Source organism: Arvicola amphibius, chromosome 3 (assembly GCF_903992535.2).
Source record: "Arvicola amphibius chromosome 3, mArvAmp1.2, whole genome shotgun sequence".
Taxonomy (NCBI): domain Eukaryota; kingdom Metazoa; phylum Chordata; class Mammalia; order Rodentia; family Cricetidae; genus Arvicola; species Arvicola amphibius.
The window spans coordinates 22,288,352-22,306,375 of NC_052049.1; the positions used below are offsets into that span (position 1 = coordinate 22,288,352).

At 45.3% G+C, this 18,024-nt stretch overlaps 1 protein-coding gene across 1 annotated transcript in view; it reads left to right on the forward strand.

Moving 5' to 3' along the window:
• Positions 1–15,143: 15,143 nt before the first annotated feature.
• Npr3 (natriuretic peptide receptor 3) overlaps positions 15,144–18,024 on the forward strand; it is a 56,763-nt gene continuing 53,882 nt past the window's right edge. Inside the window, exon 1 of the mRNA XM_038323250.1 lies at positions 15,144–16,413. Coding sequence (XP_038179178.1) covers positions 15,660–16,413 — 754 coding nt within the window. The 5' untranslated portion in view covers positions 15,144–15,659. The remainder of the gene's footprint in view (positions 16,414–18,024) is intronic.

The window sequence follows — 18,024 nt, forward strand, 5'->3', positions numbered from 1 at the left end:
ATTTATTCATCCTTGTAAAAGACGACTGTAGATCAATCAATATGGGATCAAAACACTTTCTTTTCTTCTTTATGGTCTGTAATCTGGTGAGAATAAGACCACTATCATGATTTTTAAGCCAAATTTGAAGCAAATTATATTAAATTCTGGCCAGGTCTAAGGATACTGGCCAGTCCATACCTGGGATTCCCAGAGTACGGTGCTGAATTTTATCAGTCAGGGTCTTATAAAGGCTATATACTTCCTGTCTTTGTTGAATCAGAGGCGAGCACACATCCTGACGTACTTCCTGCCTATGTATATGATCAAGTACATCCCGTGCAGTTGAGGCAGCTAAGCCTTTAAACAGAAGTGAAAACTCATGGTTTATTATTTTACATTAACCATAGCCTCCCCACCCCCCCACCCCACCCCGGCATTCCAGGAAGCCATCTATCTTTGGGCAGCGATTACATGGAAGAGGAATTTCTGCTTCATAGATTTCTTAAGTATGGTAATTTAAAATATAACTTTAGCCACCATGGGGCAAAAGCTTCAAGGTCATTTCAGGATATAATGTGACTGCTATGGTTCCTGCAATCACATACACATTCCAGGAAGGAAGAAGGTAAAAAAAAATTCACTTCTCCAATAAACAGCAGAAGGCAGTTTGGAAAAAAACTATGCCCATATTCCCAAATAATGTTTATAAATATTCTTTTACATTTAAAGGGGGATCCGCTATAGAGATTTGCATTGGTATGGATCTTGGTTTATTGATACAAACTTAAGGTCAATTTTGTTATACGTTTATTTTTGCTCTTGATTAAGGTATTGTGTTTGTGCAGCTCATTTAAAAAGTGTAATGTATAATTAATAAATACAGGTTAATAGCTAATCATCTATAATAGTCAAGCTTGTAATTATGTTATAGGGGAACAGAGATAGGCAGGGAAAACTAAGCTGAATGCTGTGAGAAAGGAGATGGCGTCAGAAAGAAGCCATGGAGCCGCCGGAGACAGACGCGCTGAAACTTTGCTGGTGGGCCACGACCTTGTGGTGATGCACAGATAAATGGAGATGGGTTAAATTAAGATGTAAGAATTAACCAATAAGGAGCTAGAGCTAATGGGCCAATCAGTGATTTAAATAATATAGTTTCTGTGTATTATCTCGGGGCTAAGTGCCGGGAACTAACTAGCAGTTTCCCTACAATAATTTCAGGATATAATATGACTGCTATCACATACACATTCCAGGAAGGAAGAAGGTAATAGGGCCAAAAGGCCTCGGTGACTGTAGGCCTTTCCTGACGAACATTCATTGGTTTGCTTAGTCATACTTAGTATCAAGAGGGCATGTTGCTGAAGTTTGTCAGCAGAGCATATTGTTGCCCCGAGAAAAGTGGGATTGCCTTCTAGAAATGACAAGGAAGCTGCGCACATGATTCGGCAACAATATGGCTGCCTAAATAAGACCTGAATAGTGATACCACTAACAGACACGCTAACATGAAAGGTGGGAATCTCATGGCGCCCTAACCCTGCACAAAGAACTATCAGCAATTATTGGCTGCCGAGAGAGAAAATTAGCCTTTGCCTGGGATGAGCCCCATAATTGGTTATTCAATACCGAGAGAGGGAAAAATAGTCTTTGCCAGGGATGAGCCCCCCAATTGGTTATTCAATACCAAGTGGTCAGCCCTGAAATCATATGGATACAAGTTATACCAAATGGACTCAGCAGGCTGTGTTTATGTACCCATGTGTTCATATGTATGCAACAATAATAATCAAAGGAAAAGCTGTGAATTTGAGAGGGAGTAGGGGGGGCATGGGGAGTGTCAGAAGGAGGGGATATGGGATGATATGGAGAAAGGGAAGGGAAAGGGGGAAATAATGTAATTGTTTTTAATTAATTGATTAAAAAAAAGTGGGATTCTGTTCAACAAGAATAAAGGGGAGAATGGATATCGCTTGGAGGTATAACCAGCCATTTCTGCTAGTACAGACCATGTCTACAAGAAGCCTTGCTGATCAGATGTCTCCAGCTCTAAAACACAGTTCCAAACTAAACCACCCACTGTCTTTTGTGTTTTGAATTTTTTTTGCCAGTAGCTATGTGGCTACATCACCTTAGAAACCATTACCTTGGTGGCTTCCTTTTAATACTATGTGTTGTCTCAGAATGGGAAGACCACATGTCTTTCTGGGACTGCCACCGCTGTCTTCGGTTATTGGTTTAAAACCCGTATGCAGTATCACTGGTGACTTTCTGTCGACTGATTATGTGTTTCATTGTCATGACAAAATGCCCACAGAAGTGGCTCCAGGAAAGAAGGGAGGGTTTATTGTGACGTGCAGTCAGCCAGAGCTGGAGAGCACAGTGGCAGGAGGAAAGCAGTGGCTAGTCACATGGTGTTCACAATCAGGAAGAAGAGAGCACAGGATGCTGGTACTAAACTAACTCTCCCTTGTACATGCAGTTAGAACCCTGGCCCATGGAATGGTGCTCACTATATTTAGGGTTGATCTTCCTAGATTAACCTAATATAGACAACCCTTGGTAGACACACCTGGAGGCCTATTTCCTTGGTAATTCTAGATCCTGCCAAGTTAATAATCAAGATTTACTACCACAGTGGAACCTACCATTCAGTGCAGGGGGCTGTGGAACTGTCCTCTGGCATGGCATATTGTTATGATAACGTTCTCCCCTGGATCAGGTTCCTGACACCTTTCCATTTTGGCCATGTGATGTATTGTGGTCAATGAGACACCAGCAAGTGTCATCCCAGAGGCTTGAGAAGCACTGTGCACTGTATGTGGCCTTACTAGAGAGCTGCCACCTCTCTGTAAGAAACCCTGGGTAACCAGATGGAGCCTGTCTGAGAGCTGAAACTCTTCAGTTACTAGTCCTAGCAGCCGCCAGGCAGTTAAATGAAGCTCTCTTGAACACTGGCTTTAGCCATTTTAGCAGTCTTAGAGGAGACTCCAGAAGAAATGGACAGCTGAACTTCTCCACTGAAGGCGTGTAAGTAGATAGAATAGATTGTTGCTATTTAAGGTGCTACATGTTGAGGTGGTTTGTTATGCATGAACAGGAAATGGAGACATCTTGCATATTGTTCAGAGAAGTTATGGTTTGGATTAGGTTATGGGCTAGTCATATGCCTGAGTACAACCTATGGTTTGTTGGTACAAACAGACAGTTGGCATTCTCTACTGCTGCTTCTGTACCCGTGAATTCAACCAACAACAGATAAATATATGCAGGGAAATACTGCATCCAGGTTGAAGGAGTACATACTTTTTCCTTGTAGTTATCTCCTAAACAGTGCATTGTAAAACTCTTTGCATAGCATTTACATTTTATATGCTACAAGGAACCAAGAGATAATTTAACGTGCATGGATGTGTGGGTTAGGTGACAGTACTAGACCACTTGCTGTGGAGTTTGAGAAGTCCCAGAAGCCTTAATAGTGGCTATCGAGGGACCACTGTACTTAACAGTTAGCCTTTGGTTTTTCATCATTAATTTCTTTGTTTTTTTTTCTTTTTAACTACTTAGGGCAATCAATTATTTAATTACTATATGGAATTCCTTTGGCCACAGTGTATGAACAGAAAGAGGAAGCTGACCTAGTTCAGAACAATTAAAGATCAGGCCCAAGACTCAGCTTCAAATTCTCTTCTCATTGGAGCCTCAAATGGTGCAGTCAGTTAGCATGTGGTGCTTACACAAAGACTCTTTTCATCAGGATACAGACACTGGGGTTAGGAAGGATCTCAGGAGAAGGGTTCCTTCCTTTTCTTTGATCCTGGAGACACTCTCAAATCAGAGACACCCTAGATGCAACATGTGGCAAATGGTCACAGAGAGCTCAGGGTGTGCAAACCGCTGTGCTTGTCTGCAGAGGAACCTGTCTATGGAGGAAGCATCCAGTTTCTGATTGGGACGAAGGCCCACTCCACAGGAGGGAGTTCACATCCAGGACCTTAAACCTGGTTAAAAGTCAATGAGGTCATAGAGCCTAGGGAGGAAGCTCCAGCTGTTGCTTTGCTAAATGGACATGTTGTGTCCATCAAATTGACGTCTAAACAATGATGTTAATCCTGGTAGATGGTTGTGGTTGTCAATTTTGGTAAGATAAATATCCTTTTCCAGGGGACAGAGGTAGCTGCAGAGACCCATACCTGGTTCTATGAATAAGTGACCGTTGAGTACTCAGCCATAAACGAGGCATCCATATCGTCCTCTTCACGGCCCAGGGAATATTATGGAAGAGAAGATGAAAACGATGCAAAGAGCCAGAGGATGGGGTGGGCTGTTGTGGATCACGGTCTTCTGGGCCTCTGCACTCTTGACAGTGGCCGTGATGATCTACACAAGAGCCGTATAAGATTAGGCCCTTCAACACCCCATCATAGAGTTGGGAGAGGTTTTGAGATTCCATTCTTCCCCAAGGACTTACAGGCAGTTAACAGTAGACAGGGGGAGTAAGAGACCTCTCTTTTTAGTGGTGTAGCCACTGGTAAGGTGGCCATGCTCTCTTGTAAATAACCTCTACTGTACTTCTGTAATCAACCCTAACGAAACTCACATAGGTTCATTAAACAGAAAGACATGAAAATAGAAAGGGACTAGTTGGAAAAGAAAGGGGATTGGCAGGAGTAGGAGGGGGGGCAAGAGAGGGTTATTGGAGCTCGAGGTGGTAGTGGTGATAGTTGTAATGGTGGTGATGGTGGTGATGGTGGTGGTGGTGGTGGTGACGGTGGTGGTACACCTTTGTTCCAGAAAAGTGTTCCCATAAGTACATAAAGGAGTCCAGGGAAGTCTTCATCAGGGCAGTTTTTGGTGGCAAAAAGTTAATGTGGGTGTCATCTGCTAAAGAATGGGTGAGTAACCTATGATAGAATGTTATGTGCTTTCCAAATAAAGATGTAGATTTTTACATTGAACATTAGTGTGAAAATAAGAAATACTGCAGTATAGTTTTCATATCAGAATGATGCATGCAAACTAGAAGCACACCCTCTCAAGAATATTGATTGATTTGTGGCACATATTAAGCATGTTTAAAAGGGAAAGAGATATGAGGAAAACAGACCAATGAAGGGAAGAAGTCACAATAAGGTGTGAACAGTGAGCTGTGGTAATTGAGGACGCTGGTAATTGCAGGTGTGGTTGATTAGGAAGTTCGTAGCTGAAATTCAAGAAGAGCCCCAAAGGGTACTTGAGAACACGCATGATTTGTGAACTATTTGCAATTTGAGGCAATTTGTGCCCTGACATTCACTTGATCATGAGTAACTTCCCAAGCAAAGAGCGATTTACATGTCAGACTTCAAGGTAACCAAGAGTGTGCAAGGCAACAGGATTCATGTTGAACTGAATAGAAGGTAGGGCCATTGGGTGAAGCAATTCTCTCTAATAACTCGGGGGTGAAATTCGATGTCACAACATGATTACCAAAAATATGAGAGGGCAAAGGTCAAGAATTTTCCTGATGTTTTCCTCATGGCATTCTGTTCTATTTTAGTTTCGTGTATCAGCTATCCGTGGGTTGATGCCAAGTGGAATGTACTTGCTGGAAAGAAATAAAAAAAGAATCTGAGAATATTACACATTATAGTAACAGATGGTTTCCATATCACCCCTAATTCCTGGTCAGAGCATGATAAAAGATAGTGCACAGTTGAAAAAATATGCCTGCTAACTTTTCTCATTAGTGAAGAGAGGTCAAGAGCTCAATCTGAGTGATGAGGTGCTGATGGCTCAACACACTAAGACCACTTGAAGGTGATATTTAGGATCTTTGACTCCTTATGTCATCTGCACAATCTAAAATCCAACAGGACACTGTCAAAATCGTCTGAAAACTTTAATTTTAGACTTCTATGTAGTTTGTGGTATAGGAGGTAAATTCTCTCCAAATTGTCTTCTTTTCTTTAATTGCTTCATTGTTTCTCTCCAAAATCTTCTGTGTAGCGGCCTTTGGAGTCTTCAGATTTATCACTGTTAAAATGAAAATTTAAGTGCCTCCAAATTGTTCTTGAGTGGGGCACGATGCAGGATTGAAGAAAAGAATTCCTAGCCCTGTGGAGTTTATATATTGTTGTCTTAATTGTGGTTAGGCTTGAGTATAAAATGTTTACTATTATGATACAATAATATCAGAAAAATCATTTTTATAAGGTACTTTTGAAATTTGGTAAATTTTTTGTTCTGATACTGTTAGTCTGGACCTTGGAGTATTTAACTGTTGTTATATGACTGCTAATCGTATAGACTTAAATATAATTTGGGTCAAATAATATCTTTAAACAAAAGAAAAGGTATCTGGAAAAATAGAGTAAAGTTATAGAATACAACAGTTTTTGACATTTATTTATTTATTTATTTTTAAAGATTTAATTATTTATTATGTATACAATGGTCTGCCTGCATGTGTCCCTGTAGACAGAAGTTGGCACCAGATCTTATTTCCGGTGGTTGTGAGACACCATATGGTTGCTGGGAATTGAACTCAGGACCTCTAAAAGAGCAGTCAATGCTCTTAACCACTGAGCCATCTCTCCAGCCCCTTGACATTTATTATTATTTATTTTAATAATAATTTTATATTTTTTGAAATTATAGTATAATTATATCATTTCTCCTCTTTGCTTTCCTTTTTCCAACCTTCCCCATATGTTCCCCTCGCTCTCTCTCAAATTAATGACCTTTTTTCTTCAGTCATTTTCACACACACACACACACACACACACACACACACACACACACACACCACCTGCTCAGTCTGTATAATGTTACTTGTATGTGTATGCATGCATATGGTTCCAGGGCTGATTACTTGGTATGGGATAGCAAGTTGGAGGATTTCCCTGGGGAAGACTGTTTCTCCCACTTTCTTGAGTTACCTGGAGCTCTTGGTCTAGGGTTCTTTGGATTTTGATGGTCTGTGGTTTTCCATGATGGTCTCCATCTGTTGCAAGTAAAAATTCCTTTGATGAGGGGTGAGGATTCCAGTCATCTGTGGGAATAAGGATAAATATCTGGAATGTAGTTAAAGATGGTGCTGCTTCAGTGAAGTGGTGGCTGTAGGTTCTCTTCCCAGATCTAAGGGTTCTTCAGCCCCGGGGAGCTGGCTAGGCTTCTGTTATCAGACAGGATTTTACGCTTGCTGGGCCTTACCCAGCTAGGAAGCTGTTGGTTACTGCCAGAGTGTGGAGCCACCACCGCACCCTTGAAGTGACTGTGCTGTGCAGGCATTTGTTGTGGTTCATATGCCTCTTTATTTTTTAAATCCATTTCTTGAGAATTTCCACATATGAGTATTATATTTACATCAGTTCCAACACCCATCCAACTCCAGCCATGTCCCCTCCCACTTCTTAAATTACTGACCTCATCTTCTTTAATTATTATTATTATACACACATACACACACACACACACTTTACTCAGTGGGTTTTTTTAGTATTGCTTTTATGAGTATTTGTTTCAGGCTGACCATCTGAGATTGAGCCACCTATCAGGGGTCTCATCCCTGGAGAAGACTGAGTCTCCTTCACTTAGAAGTCATTAATTATCATTGGGAATGGATCCATGTGAAATTTCCCCCATGCACATTGGCAGTTTTTGTTTTATGTCCATAAGATGTGTGAAGGTGCACATTTCATTGAATAAGAGCAAAAAGCTTGGTGCCCTAAATTTTTATAGCTTGGACATTAATACATTGAGATACATTCCAATCTTCATTCATTATTGTTATTTAAATTTTTAAATGCATTCATTTATTTTATGTGTATGTATGTGTGTGTGTGTGTATTCATGTGCCTGTATGCACAGGAATGCCTTGGCATGTGTGTAGGTCTATGGACAATTTGTGGGAGTTGTTTCCCTCCGCCATGTGTGTGCTGGGCATTGGAATCAGGTTTTCAGGCTTCAGCTGCAAATGTTTTTCTCCACTGAGATCTCTCATTATTTATGGCAATGTCTATGATGTACAAAGTAAATCCTCCCAATACAATCTTTTTTTTGGTATTTTTCAAGACAGGTTTTCTCTGTAGTTTTGGTGCCTGTCCTGGAACTAGCTCTTGTAGACCAGGCTGGCCTCGAACACAGAGATCTGCCTGCCTCTGCCTCCTGGGATTAAAAGGCGTGCGCCACCACCGCCTGGCCTCCCAATATAATCTTGTTTGCATCTCGTGTAATCTTCTTTCTGAACTCTTTTCCATCCTCAAAATCCTGGGCCTTGTACTCCCTCCCCCATGACATTTATTGTTTTTGGTTAGTCCCTGTTTTCTCCAGTTCTCTGGATTTCTGAGGAGAGTTGTACCAGTTACAGAAAGCTGCACGGTGGAGGGCAGATGAGCTCCTGTAGTAGGGATAAAAAGCAAAGCTCCTGTCTAGCTTACCAGGGAATATCCGAGGTTGGGAATCCGGGGCCAACATCAAAGTGATACTGCCAAACAGTTCCGTCCATTATAAATTAGGCCATTGGTAGCCGTGGATTATTTTAATCAAGTTCCACACAGGCTAGATATTTTAGAGTTTTGAACTGATTTCTTATTTCTTCCAAAATCACTAATTAAGGCATTAAAATAAATCATAACAAGAATGAAGGTTTAATAATTTCCAAGTGTACATCGACTTAATTTCTCCTTTTCCCCAATCTTACTTATACAACATCAGAATAACACCTGTGTTTTAAAAGCAAGAAAGTTACTGTGCGTCGTGGTGCAATAGACGATCTTGAGAGGCAGAAGCAGGGGAATCAAGAATTCAAGGTCATCTTTGGCTGCATAGGGAATTCACGGTCAGCCTGGGTTACATGAGATCCCATCTCAAAGAAACAAACAAATAAAAAGCAAATGAGAAAACTGAAGGTTTAATCTGTTGAATGACAGTATACAGGTCTGTTTGTGAGGTTTCTGAGGGCATGCTCCTTCCACAGTACAATAACTATCCTGGAGAGAATCCCAGCCTCTACCTAAATAGATAGATAGGTAGATAGCAATACAGCCTAGTGTGGTCACAGACCTGTTGAATGCTGTGGAACTCAGATAAAAGAGCTAACATCTCTCAGGGCTTAAGGAGAAGGAGGTCCTTAATTCCATTTCATGTATTTATTCACTTTCTCAGAGTCTTTCCTAAAAAGCACAGTACACAGCTAAAAAAGGGAAGCAACAACAAAACCCAAACCAAACCAAAACCAGTGAACACCCCAACCAAATATAGTCAGTATTGCTATGTAAGGATGTAAAGAAAGATACTTTCCAAGTTTTGTACATTTATGTATTTTGTGTGTATGTGTGTAGGAGGGTGTTGTGTGCCATGGAACATGCGTGGAGATCATGGGAATACTTAAGTTTCTCTTAAGAGACCATGGTCTCCTTCCACTATGTGTTCAAGGGAAGTAAACTCAGCTCATCAGGTTTGGTGGCATGTACCTTTATCTGCATCTCCCTGGCCCACATACCTGTTTTTACTACATTAGACTAGTTGTCTAAAAGGTAACAACAGTATATTGTTTGCATTTTTTTAATGTCAGTATTCAGGCCAAGTCACAGATGGAGGATACAGATTTCATCACGGCTCAGAACGTCTTCAGAGAAAGGAAAACAATTTTGTAAAAGACAGAAAGGCCTGCACTTTCAAAGAAGCCCTTGGAACCACATTTAACTATAGCTTCTAAATAAATTGAGTCATAAATTTAAATAAAAATACATAGTTACTATTATTTGTAATATTGGCAAAAAAAAAATCACAGATTTGTACAATAGAAGAAAGGAGTCAGTTAATGGAGTCCCCCAAGAAGAGCTGAGACCCAGAGGCAGAATATTAATTTAAGCATTTCTATGTGCACTGATTTCTCTCTCACTTCTTGAATAGCTTCCTGTAAAACACCAGCTGCCTGTTTAAAAATGAAAATCTCGGTACTTGTTAAACTACAGAAAGGTTCTTGGATTATGTGTCCTGTCCTTTCATTTTTTCTGCCTCTAGGGGGAGCTGTGTTTTCAACAATTCTGCCTCCATAAGGTATGTTCTTGTGGGTTGAGGCTTCCCTGTGGTTCTTTAATGGGACTTCAGGATTGGCTGGACAAGAGAGAGAGACCTTTGAAACTCTGCAAGGACCCTCAGGTCTTAGCCACGGTTCTGAGGCAGGGGGATTATAGAGAAAAAGTCCCAGGCATTTTTTTTTTTAAACCGACATTTCCAAGAATCGTGGTAACTTCTCCACCTGGTAGTCTTTCTTGGCGATAGCTGCAAAACATCTGGACCAAAACTTCATTCGACAGAACTAGAAACAAAACAGTTCTCGGATATTGATGAAAGCACTTCTAAATTCTACAAAAGCCTCCGAGTTTCTGAAATACTGCATTCAACACCGACATGTTTTGGCTTTTAACTGGCCAATCTTTTTCCTTTGTTTTCTTTGACAATTGAAGTAGATAATCGAATTCTGAATGTGAAAAACACGGCCCCTTCCCTGAAAGGAACAATATTTAAAACCTGAGCTCAAGGCTCTTTCTGTTTTTCCCTTTCCTTCCTCCCTCCCGCTCTCTTTTCCTTGTTTTGCTAGTATTTCTGTTAAAATATTACAGAAGTTATATCAAGTGCTATTATTTTCAGTTTTACTTTTCTGGAAAGCTTGAAAATTTGTTTTTATATAAGAGAGTCTGTGTTTGTGTGTTTGCGCGTGCACACATGTGCGTGTGTGTATGAGTGTGTGAGTCTGTGTTTCTGTGTGTATGTGTGAGTGTGTATGTGAATCTGTGTATGTGAGAGATTGTGCGTGAGTGTGTGTATGAAAGTGTGTGTGTGTGACCTGTGTGTGTGTGTGTGTGTGTGTGTGTGTTACTAGGCACTGAATTTATCTTAGGCAAATTCCATTGAGTTGTAGCCTCAGCCCTCTTTTCTTTTTCTTTTTTTGTTTTTTTTTATATTTAAAAATTTCCATCTCCTTCCCTTCTCCTCCCCCTTCCCTCCCCTCCCCCCATACCCCCCTCCCTTTTCAGGCCAAGGAGCCATCAGGGTTCCCTACTCTATGTTAAGACCAAGGTCCTCCCAACTCCCCCCAGGTCCAGGAAGGTGATCAACCAAGCTGAGAAGGCTCCCACAGAGCCCGTCCATGCAGAAGAATCAGAGCCCAGCGCCATTGTCCTTGGCTTCTCAGTCAGCCTCCACCATCGGCCACATTCAGAGAGTCTGGTTTGGTCTCATGTTCCATCAGTCCCATTCCAACTGGAGTTGGTGATCTCCTGTTAGTTCTGTCCCACCGTCTCCATGGGTGAACGCACCCCTCACGGTCCTGACTTTCTTTCTCATGTTCTCTCTCCTTCTGCTCCTCATCAGGACCTTGGGAGCTCAGTCCGGTGCTCCAATGTGGGGCTCAGTCATTTTCTTCATCTATCGCCAGGTGGAGGTTCTATGGTGATATGCAAGAAATTCATCAGTATGGCTATAGGAACTGGCCTTTCCAGGCTCCCTCTCCTCAGCTGCCCAAGGAACTAACTGGGGGCGTCTCCCTGGAAACCTGGGAACCGGTCTAGGGTCAAGTCTCTTGACAACCCTCAGATGGCTCCCTAAATTAAGATATATGCTTCCCTGCTCCCATATCCACCCTTCCTGTATCCCAAGCATCCCATTCCTCCGAGCTCCCCCCATTCTCCCCTTCACGCTTTTCTCTCCCCATCTTCCCTTGGCCACGTCTCGCCCCACCCTCAAGTTCCCAATTTTTGCCTGGCGATCGTGTCTACTTCCAATATCCAGAAGGATTACTATATCTTTTTTTTTTGGGTTCTCCTTCTTATTATCTTCTCAAGGATCCCGAATTATAGGCTCGATGTCCTTTAATTATGGCTAGAAAGTGATTATGAGTGAGTACATCCCATGTTCATCTTTTTGGGTCTGGGTTACCTCACTCAGAATAGTGTTTTCTATTTCCATCCATTTGCATGCAAAATTCAAGATGTCATTGTTTTTTACCGCTGAGTAGTATTCTAGCATGTATATATTCCACAGTTTCTTCATCCATTCTTCCACTGAAGGGCATCTAGGTTGTTTCCAGGATCTGGCTATTACAAATAATGCTGCTATGAACATAGTTGAGCAAATGCTTTTGTAGTATTATTGGGCATCTCTTGGGTAGATTCCCAATAGTGGAATTGCTGGGTCCTGGGGTAGGTTGATCCCGAATTTCCTGAGAAACCGACACACTGCTTTCCAAAGTGGTTGCACAAGTGTGCATTCCCACCAGCAATGGATGAGTGTACCCCTTACCCCACAACCTCTCCAGCAAAGGTTATTATTGGTGTTTTGGATTTTAGCCAATCTGACAGGTGTAAGATGATATCTCAAAGTTGTTTTGATTTGCATTTCCCTGATAGCTAAGGAGGTTGAGCATGACCTTAAGTGTCTTTTTCAGCCCTCTTTTCTTGTTTTTTTTTTTTTAAACCTTTTATTTGGTGACAGTACTTTATAAAATTAAATTCTTCAGGTTGGCCCTGAATCACTAGCCCAGGCAGCCTTAGAATTCGATATCCCCCCGAGGAGCTGGCCTTTCATGCCTGGGTCACCAGGTCCAGTTATCAGTGTGATACAAAGAATATCACTTCCAGTGGGAATCAGCTTGGTTACTGTTCTACATAGTATTCCAGGTGACCTTTCCCAATAAAAAGTGTCCGCGGGGGACAGAGGCATTTGAACATCTCATGTATACTCTTTGGGCCATGGTTCTTCAACTGTAGAAGCAGAGATGTCTTTCCCAGCTTAAGATGGCAAGGCTGCGTGGTAGTCACACATGATAGTTTCAGCTGGGTGCCTAAAGGACTCTCGATGGACAGCTAACAAAATTGTCCCATAGACTTGTGTCACTGTTTATAGTCTCGTGCTTGTTTGTGTTTGAAGACTTATTTATTCATTTATTTTAAATCCCAACTTCTGCTCATTTGAAATCTGCATGGATTTGTTAAGCAGAAGGGCAGCAACATTGTGACCCCCTCCCCGCTGTTTCTGGGCAGTTCCACAGCTTGTTCCTGGCTGGAAGCTGAGCGCTCCTACCCAAAGGCCACAGGGAGGCCATGGTCCTAGCCATGACATAATCCTACTGCCCTGCTGCTGACCCAAGGGCGAGGCCTGAGATGCGAGAGGCACTCACACGGGTGCCACTGAAACCTCAGACTATCCTAGTGAGCCCACACCACACACTGCAGAATCGTATCACCATTGGCCCAAGTTCCCCAGACACAGGGCATACCGGTTGGTAACAGGAAACCTTGGTTCTTCATGTCTCCTGGCAACCAGTTGAAATCCACTAAGACCCTTGGAATTCAGGATTTAGCTGTTGTCTTTTTTTTCTTAAATAGCTATGAGCCTATAAACAAATGTTTGCTTTCCCAAGAGTTCAGGAAGGATTTAATTGTTGTGAAGCGCTAAATATCAGCTTCCAATGTGTGTGGATAACTCTTCCGAATTAAATTTTATATAGAAGCCTCTTTTAGTACTGGTTAGCAGCTCTAATTAAATTAACAAAATCTCACCCAGGATTTAGAAAGTCATACTTAGAGCAAAGTTTTAGGGACCACAATGCGGAACTAATATCTAAATGGCTCTGGGCACGAAAAGTTGTCCAGAATTACATTTTCACTTCTAGAAAGTACGATGGAGAGAGTGCTGATGTCAGGAGTTGCCATGTCCCTGAACGCCTCAATTTGCCATTTCGTAGTTACAGATGACAGCAAAGACATTTTGGAGTCTCATAATAATAATAATAATAATAATAATAATAATAATAATAAATAATAATAATAATAAAGCGTCCTGGGCAGTGAAGAATCGCGTGCAAGTTTCTGCCGAAAGAGGGCGTACGTTTTAGACTAATAGAATTCGTGCACGCACCGACGCCCAGCTAAATGAAAGAAGATTTTAAAATATTTAAAAATTAACTTTCACTTGCGGGATTTTAGTGAGCAGAACTACCTTGTGCAACAGCCTGTTCCCACCGCAAATGTCTTTGCTGCGTGACCACGAAAAGAGGTTTCAGGCCCTTTGGACCTGCGCGGCTGCGCCGTCCTGCGCGCCGCGCCTCTGGTCTCGGACACCCCCACAAGCGTTTCCATTCCGTCTGCATCGCTGTGGTAGTTGTGACTAGTGGGAAAACTGGATCTCCCAGGCAGGACCTTTCTGGCCATCCCAGAATCTCAGGAATTCTGGAACAGAAGCGGCTGGATCTCCCAGCACTGGGGTTGGAGCAGACTGCTGTTCGGCACTTAGGGATTCTCTGGGGAAGATTTTCTTTCTTTCTCCCCCCACCCCGTGGGGCTTAGTAAACAGAACTTTTGGGGGATGCTTTTCAAGCTCCGTGACACTTCCTGGAATAGAATCATTTATCCACCATTGGAAGCAACAAGTTTCGCTTTCCTGGCCTCGGTGACCCTGCGGAGGGGTCTGTGCCCCGAGACAAGGCGACGGTTGCAGCCGCTGTGATTCTAGCATGCCCCAGCAGCCCGGAGGGAGGGGAGCCACGCCGGGTGGGGGAAGGACGGGTTCGGAAACCGCCCAGGCCAGATGGGCATACTAGGTCCGCAAATGAATCTTCTGGCACTCGGACCTTGTTCCTTGTTCTCCGACCTTGCTCCGGGGATCCGGAAGGTCAGGTGCGGGACAGGACTGGGAGCGTACAGACAGAACGAGGCGGGAGCAAGAAAAGAGGTGAGAGCAAGTGAGACCTATGGAATTTTGCGCCGAAGCCACCAATTTGGAGACACCCCCACCCCCTTTTGCAGCGTGTGTGTCTGCGTGTGCGTTTGTGCATGTGCGCGCGCGCATTTCTTTCAAATATCTATACTTTTTTTTTAAATGGGGGCTAGAGAGAGTGGAGCCAGCGAGAGGCGGGGACCTTAGAGTCGCGCCGCGCCGCGAGGGCTCCCGCGGGTGTAGACGTGGGCAGCTGCGGCTTTGGGCCAAAGCTGAGCACCGGCAAGGAGTGGGGCTTAGGGACCGGGCAACCGCGAGTAGGCCAGGGGTGCGGGGAGGAGCCCTGATGTAAGAATGTTAATGAGAGGCTCCCCCAGCCCAGCCCCCACCCCTCCCCACCCCCACCCACCCCACCCGCTGCAGAGACAAGCCCGGCCTCGGCTCGCCATGTGTGGTAAAGCGCTCCGCCGCTGCCACGCTATTTAAACACCGGCTATGGATCCAGGAACCCGCGCGAATCAATGGGATCAAACGCGAAGGAGGTGCACCGTCAATTACAAGCACCTGGACAAGTCTAACTTTTTTTTTTCTTTTACAAATAACGCCTTCAAAAGCAACCTTAGCAACGCCCAAATAGAAAGCCACCTCTAAGCCAAATAGTCTATGTGCAAAGAGAGGGAGAATCTATATATTTATAATAAGTCTATATGTATATTACAGACGCACAGGTTTACATTCGGTGAACTTTTCTTTTTCTTTCTTTGCTTTTTTTCTCTTTTTTTGATAACCTAGGGACACTGAAGAGGAGTCTTCCTCTTTCTTTTGGCGCTTTACTCAAGGGGGTATTCTGTGTTCTCGGAGCGCCCAAGGGGGCGCAGGGACAGAGGAGAGAGAAGAGTCGGGAGGAAAGAGGCAGGGTGGGCGGGGGGCAGAGGGCGAGCAGGCAGCCAAGGCGAGGGCTTGCTGGCAACACGATGCAGTCCCTGCTGCTTCTTACTTTCTCGGCGTGCATGCTGCTGGCCCGGGCGCGGCTGGCTGGCGGCGCGAGTGGTGGCGGTAGGGACAACGGGCCAGGCAGCGGGCGCCAGCAAAGAGAGGCGCTGGCGGCTCAAAAGATCGAGGTGCTTGTGCTGTTGCCCCGGGACGATTCGTACTTGTTCTCCCTAGCCCGGGTGAAGCCGGCCATCGAGTATGCTCTGCGTAGCGTGGAGGGCAACGGCACCGGGAGGAGGCTACTGCCTCCGGGCACTCGCTTCCAGGTGGCCTACGAAGACTCGGACTGTGGCAATCGTGCGCTCTTCAGCCTGGTGGACCGCGTGGCGGCGGCGCGCGGAGCCAAGCCGGACCTCATCCTGGGGCCGGTGTGTGAGTACGCCGCAGCGCCGGTGGCCCGGCTGGCATCGCACTGGGACCTGCCGATGCTGTCTGCAGGAGCGCTGGCCGCCGGCTTCCAGCACAAGGACACGGAGTACTCGCACCTCACGCGCGTGGCGCCTGCCTATGCCAAAATGGGCGAGATGATGCTTGCCCTGTTCCGCCACCACCACTGGAGCCGAGCTGCCCTGGTCTACAGCGACGACAAACTGGAGAGGAATTGCTACTTTACCCTCGAGGGCGTCCACGAGGTTTTCCAGGAGGAAGGTTTGCATACGTCTGCCTATAATTTCGACGAGACCAAAGACTTGGACCTGGACGACATCGTGCGCTACATCCAGAGCAGTGAGCGAGGTGAGCGGGAGCGCCGCCCGGGTCCTTGGCTCCGTCCCAGCGGTTATAGGTGGTTACCCCCAAACCCCATCAATTCAGCCTTCTGCAGATCTCACCCTCCCCCGAAACCCGAGGACCCGAGGAGGGTGTAAGCGGGGACTTGTTCAGGTGTGAGCTGCCTGACCCAGGGGCGGGCTGAGGGTAGCTCATCGCGGTGGAAGGGGTGTGCCTAGAGAGTCCTGGGGAAGTGGATCTGACCGAGGGAACGTTTGAGCCTACTGCTAGCGCGGTCTCAAGTATGACAGGTGTTGTCAAACACCAAGGATTTTCCCTCTTCGACAGCTCCGGGGTCCCAAGCGTTCAAGGAACATGTTACTCTGTCCATTGCTGTCGTGCGCCCCCCCTTATAGGGCGACGCCCAGCAGCGGCGCGCAGCTTATTAACTACCTGAGGGTCCCCTGGCTTCCCTGTCTGCTCGTTCTCCAGACCCCAGATCTCCTTTAAAGGCTCTTTGTGTTACTCTTCCATGCCCCCTCTAGTCTCATATAAACAAGCTTCTGTGGTTTCCACCAAAGTGCGTCGCTGTGTCTGGACTCCGGCGACACTCACTTCCCCCGGCGCGTTGGCTTCCCAGACTCGGAAAGAGCGCAGAGCTGGGCTTGACCCGAGAGCGCGCAGGATCCTGTGCGGAGCCTCCTTCCCACGGGTTCCCTCCCCGGGCTTTTCTCCCCGAGTAACAGAGGGCTTGGAACAATAGCCAAACTAGAGAGAGAGAGAGAGCTCAGTATGGGGGTTGCTACCGTGGCTACTGGGTGCGTGTGAAGCTTCTGCTGCTGCCCGCCTTTCTGTTGCATAGATAGTTGAAGGAGCCGGGATCTCCGCATAGGGCAGTGAGTTGGGGTGTCCTGTTTGGGGTTCACAACATTCGGGAAATCCCGCCTCTGCTTTCCCTTGGTACGTAGGCGCTCGGAATATCCGTGGTATTTCCCCTTTCCCCCCTCTCCTCAAAGCTTCCAATGTCCCTGGTTGCTGTCCGGGTGAGACCTAAGGGGACACGAGACAGCAAGGCATCAGGCTTGTCCGCAGTTTGGACGCCGGGGACTGGGCCTGCCTATCGCGGGGAACAGTGTAGCATGAAGCTTGGAGACTCAGAACAGGTGAGGTGGGCAGGAAAAGCTTCCCGAGTGGCGCCACAGAGGCCTCTCTCTCCAGCTTGGCCACTCTGAACTCGAGTGAGCACGCCCTGCAGAGTGAAGAGGTGTTGTAGACTGTGGACAGGACAATGTTGACCGTAAGAACTCCAGGCTGTCTGCGCAGAATCACTGTGAGGTGCTCCGGCAGGGTACTGGTTGTGTAAAAGAAAAGAAAGTTCATGTGTAAAAGAAAAGAAAGTTCAGTCCCGTGGTGGCAGATTTGTCCCTTCTAGGCGAGAAACCCACGTCTGCTTTCCTTCCATTCTCAGTCCTCAGGCTACTGCAGCCTCCTCTTGCGGTGCTGGCACTAAAAACCTGGAGACGACCCAGGGTAGGCAGGGAATGGGGGTGTGTCCCCCTCCTGGCTAGATTCCAGGTTTGCAAACCCTGTCATTGCCTAGTCGAACCCAGTGAGGTGGTGACCTTGGCACAGTGGCCT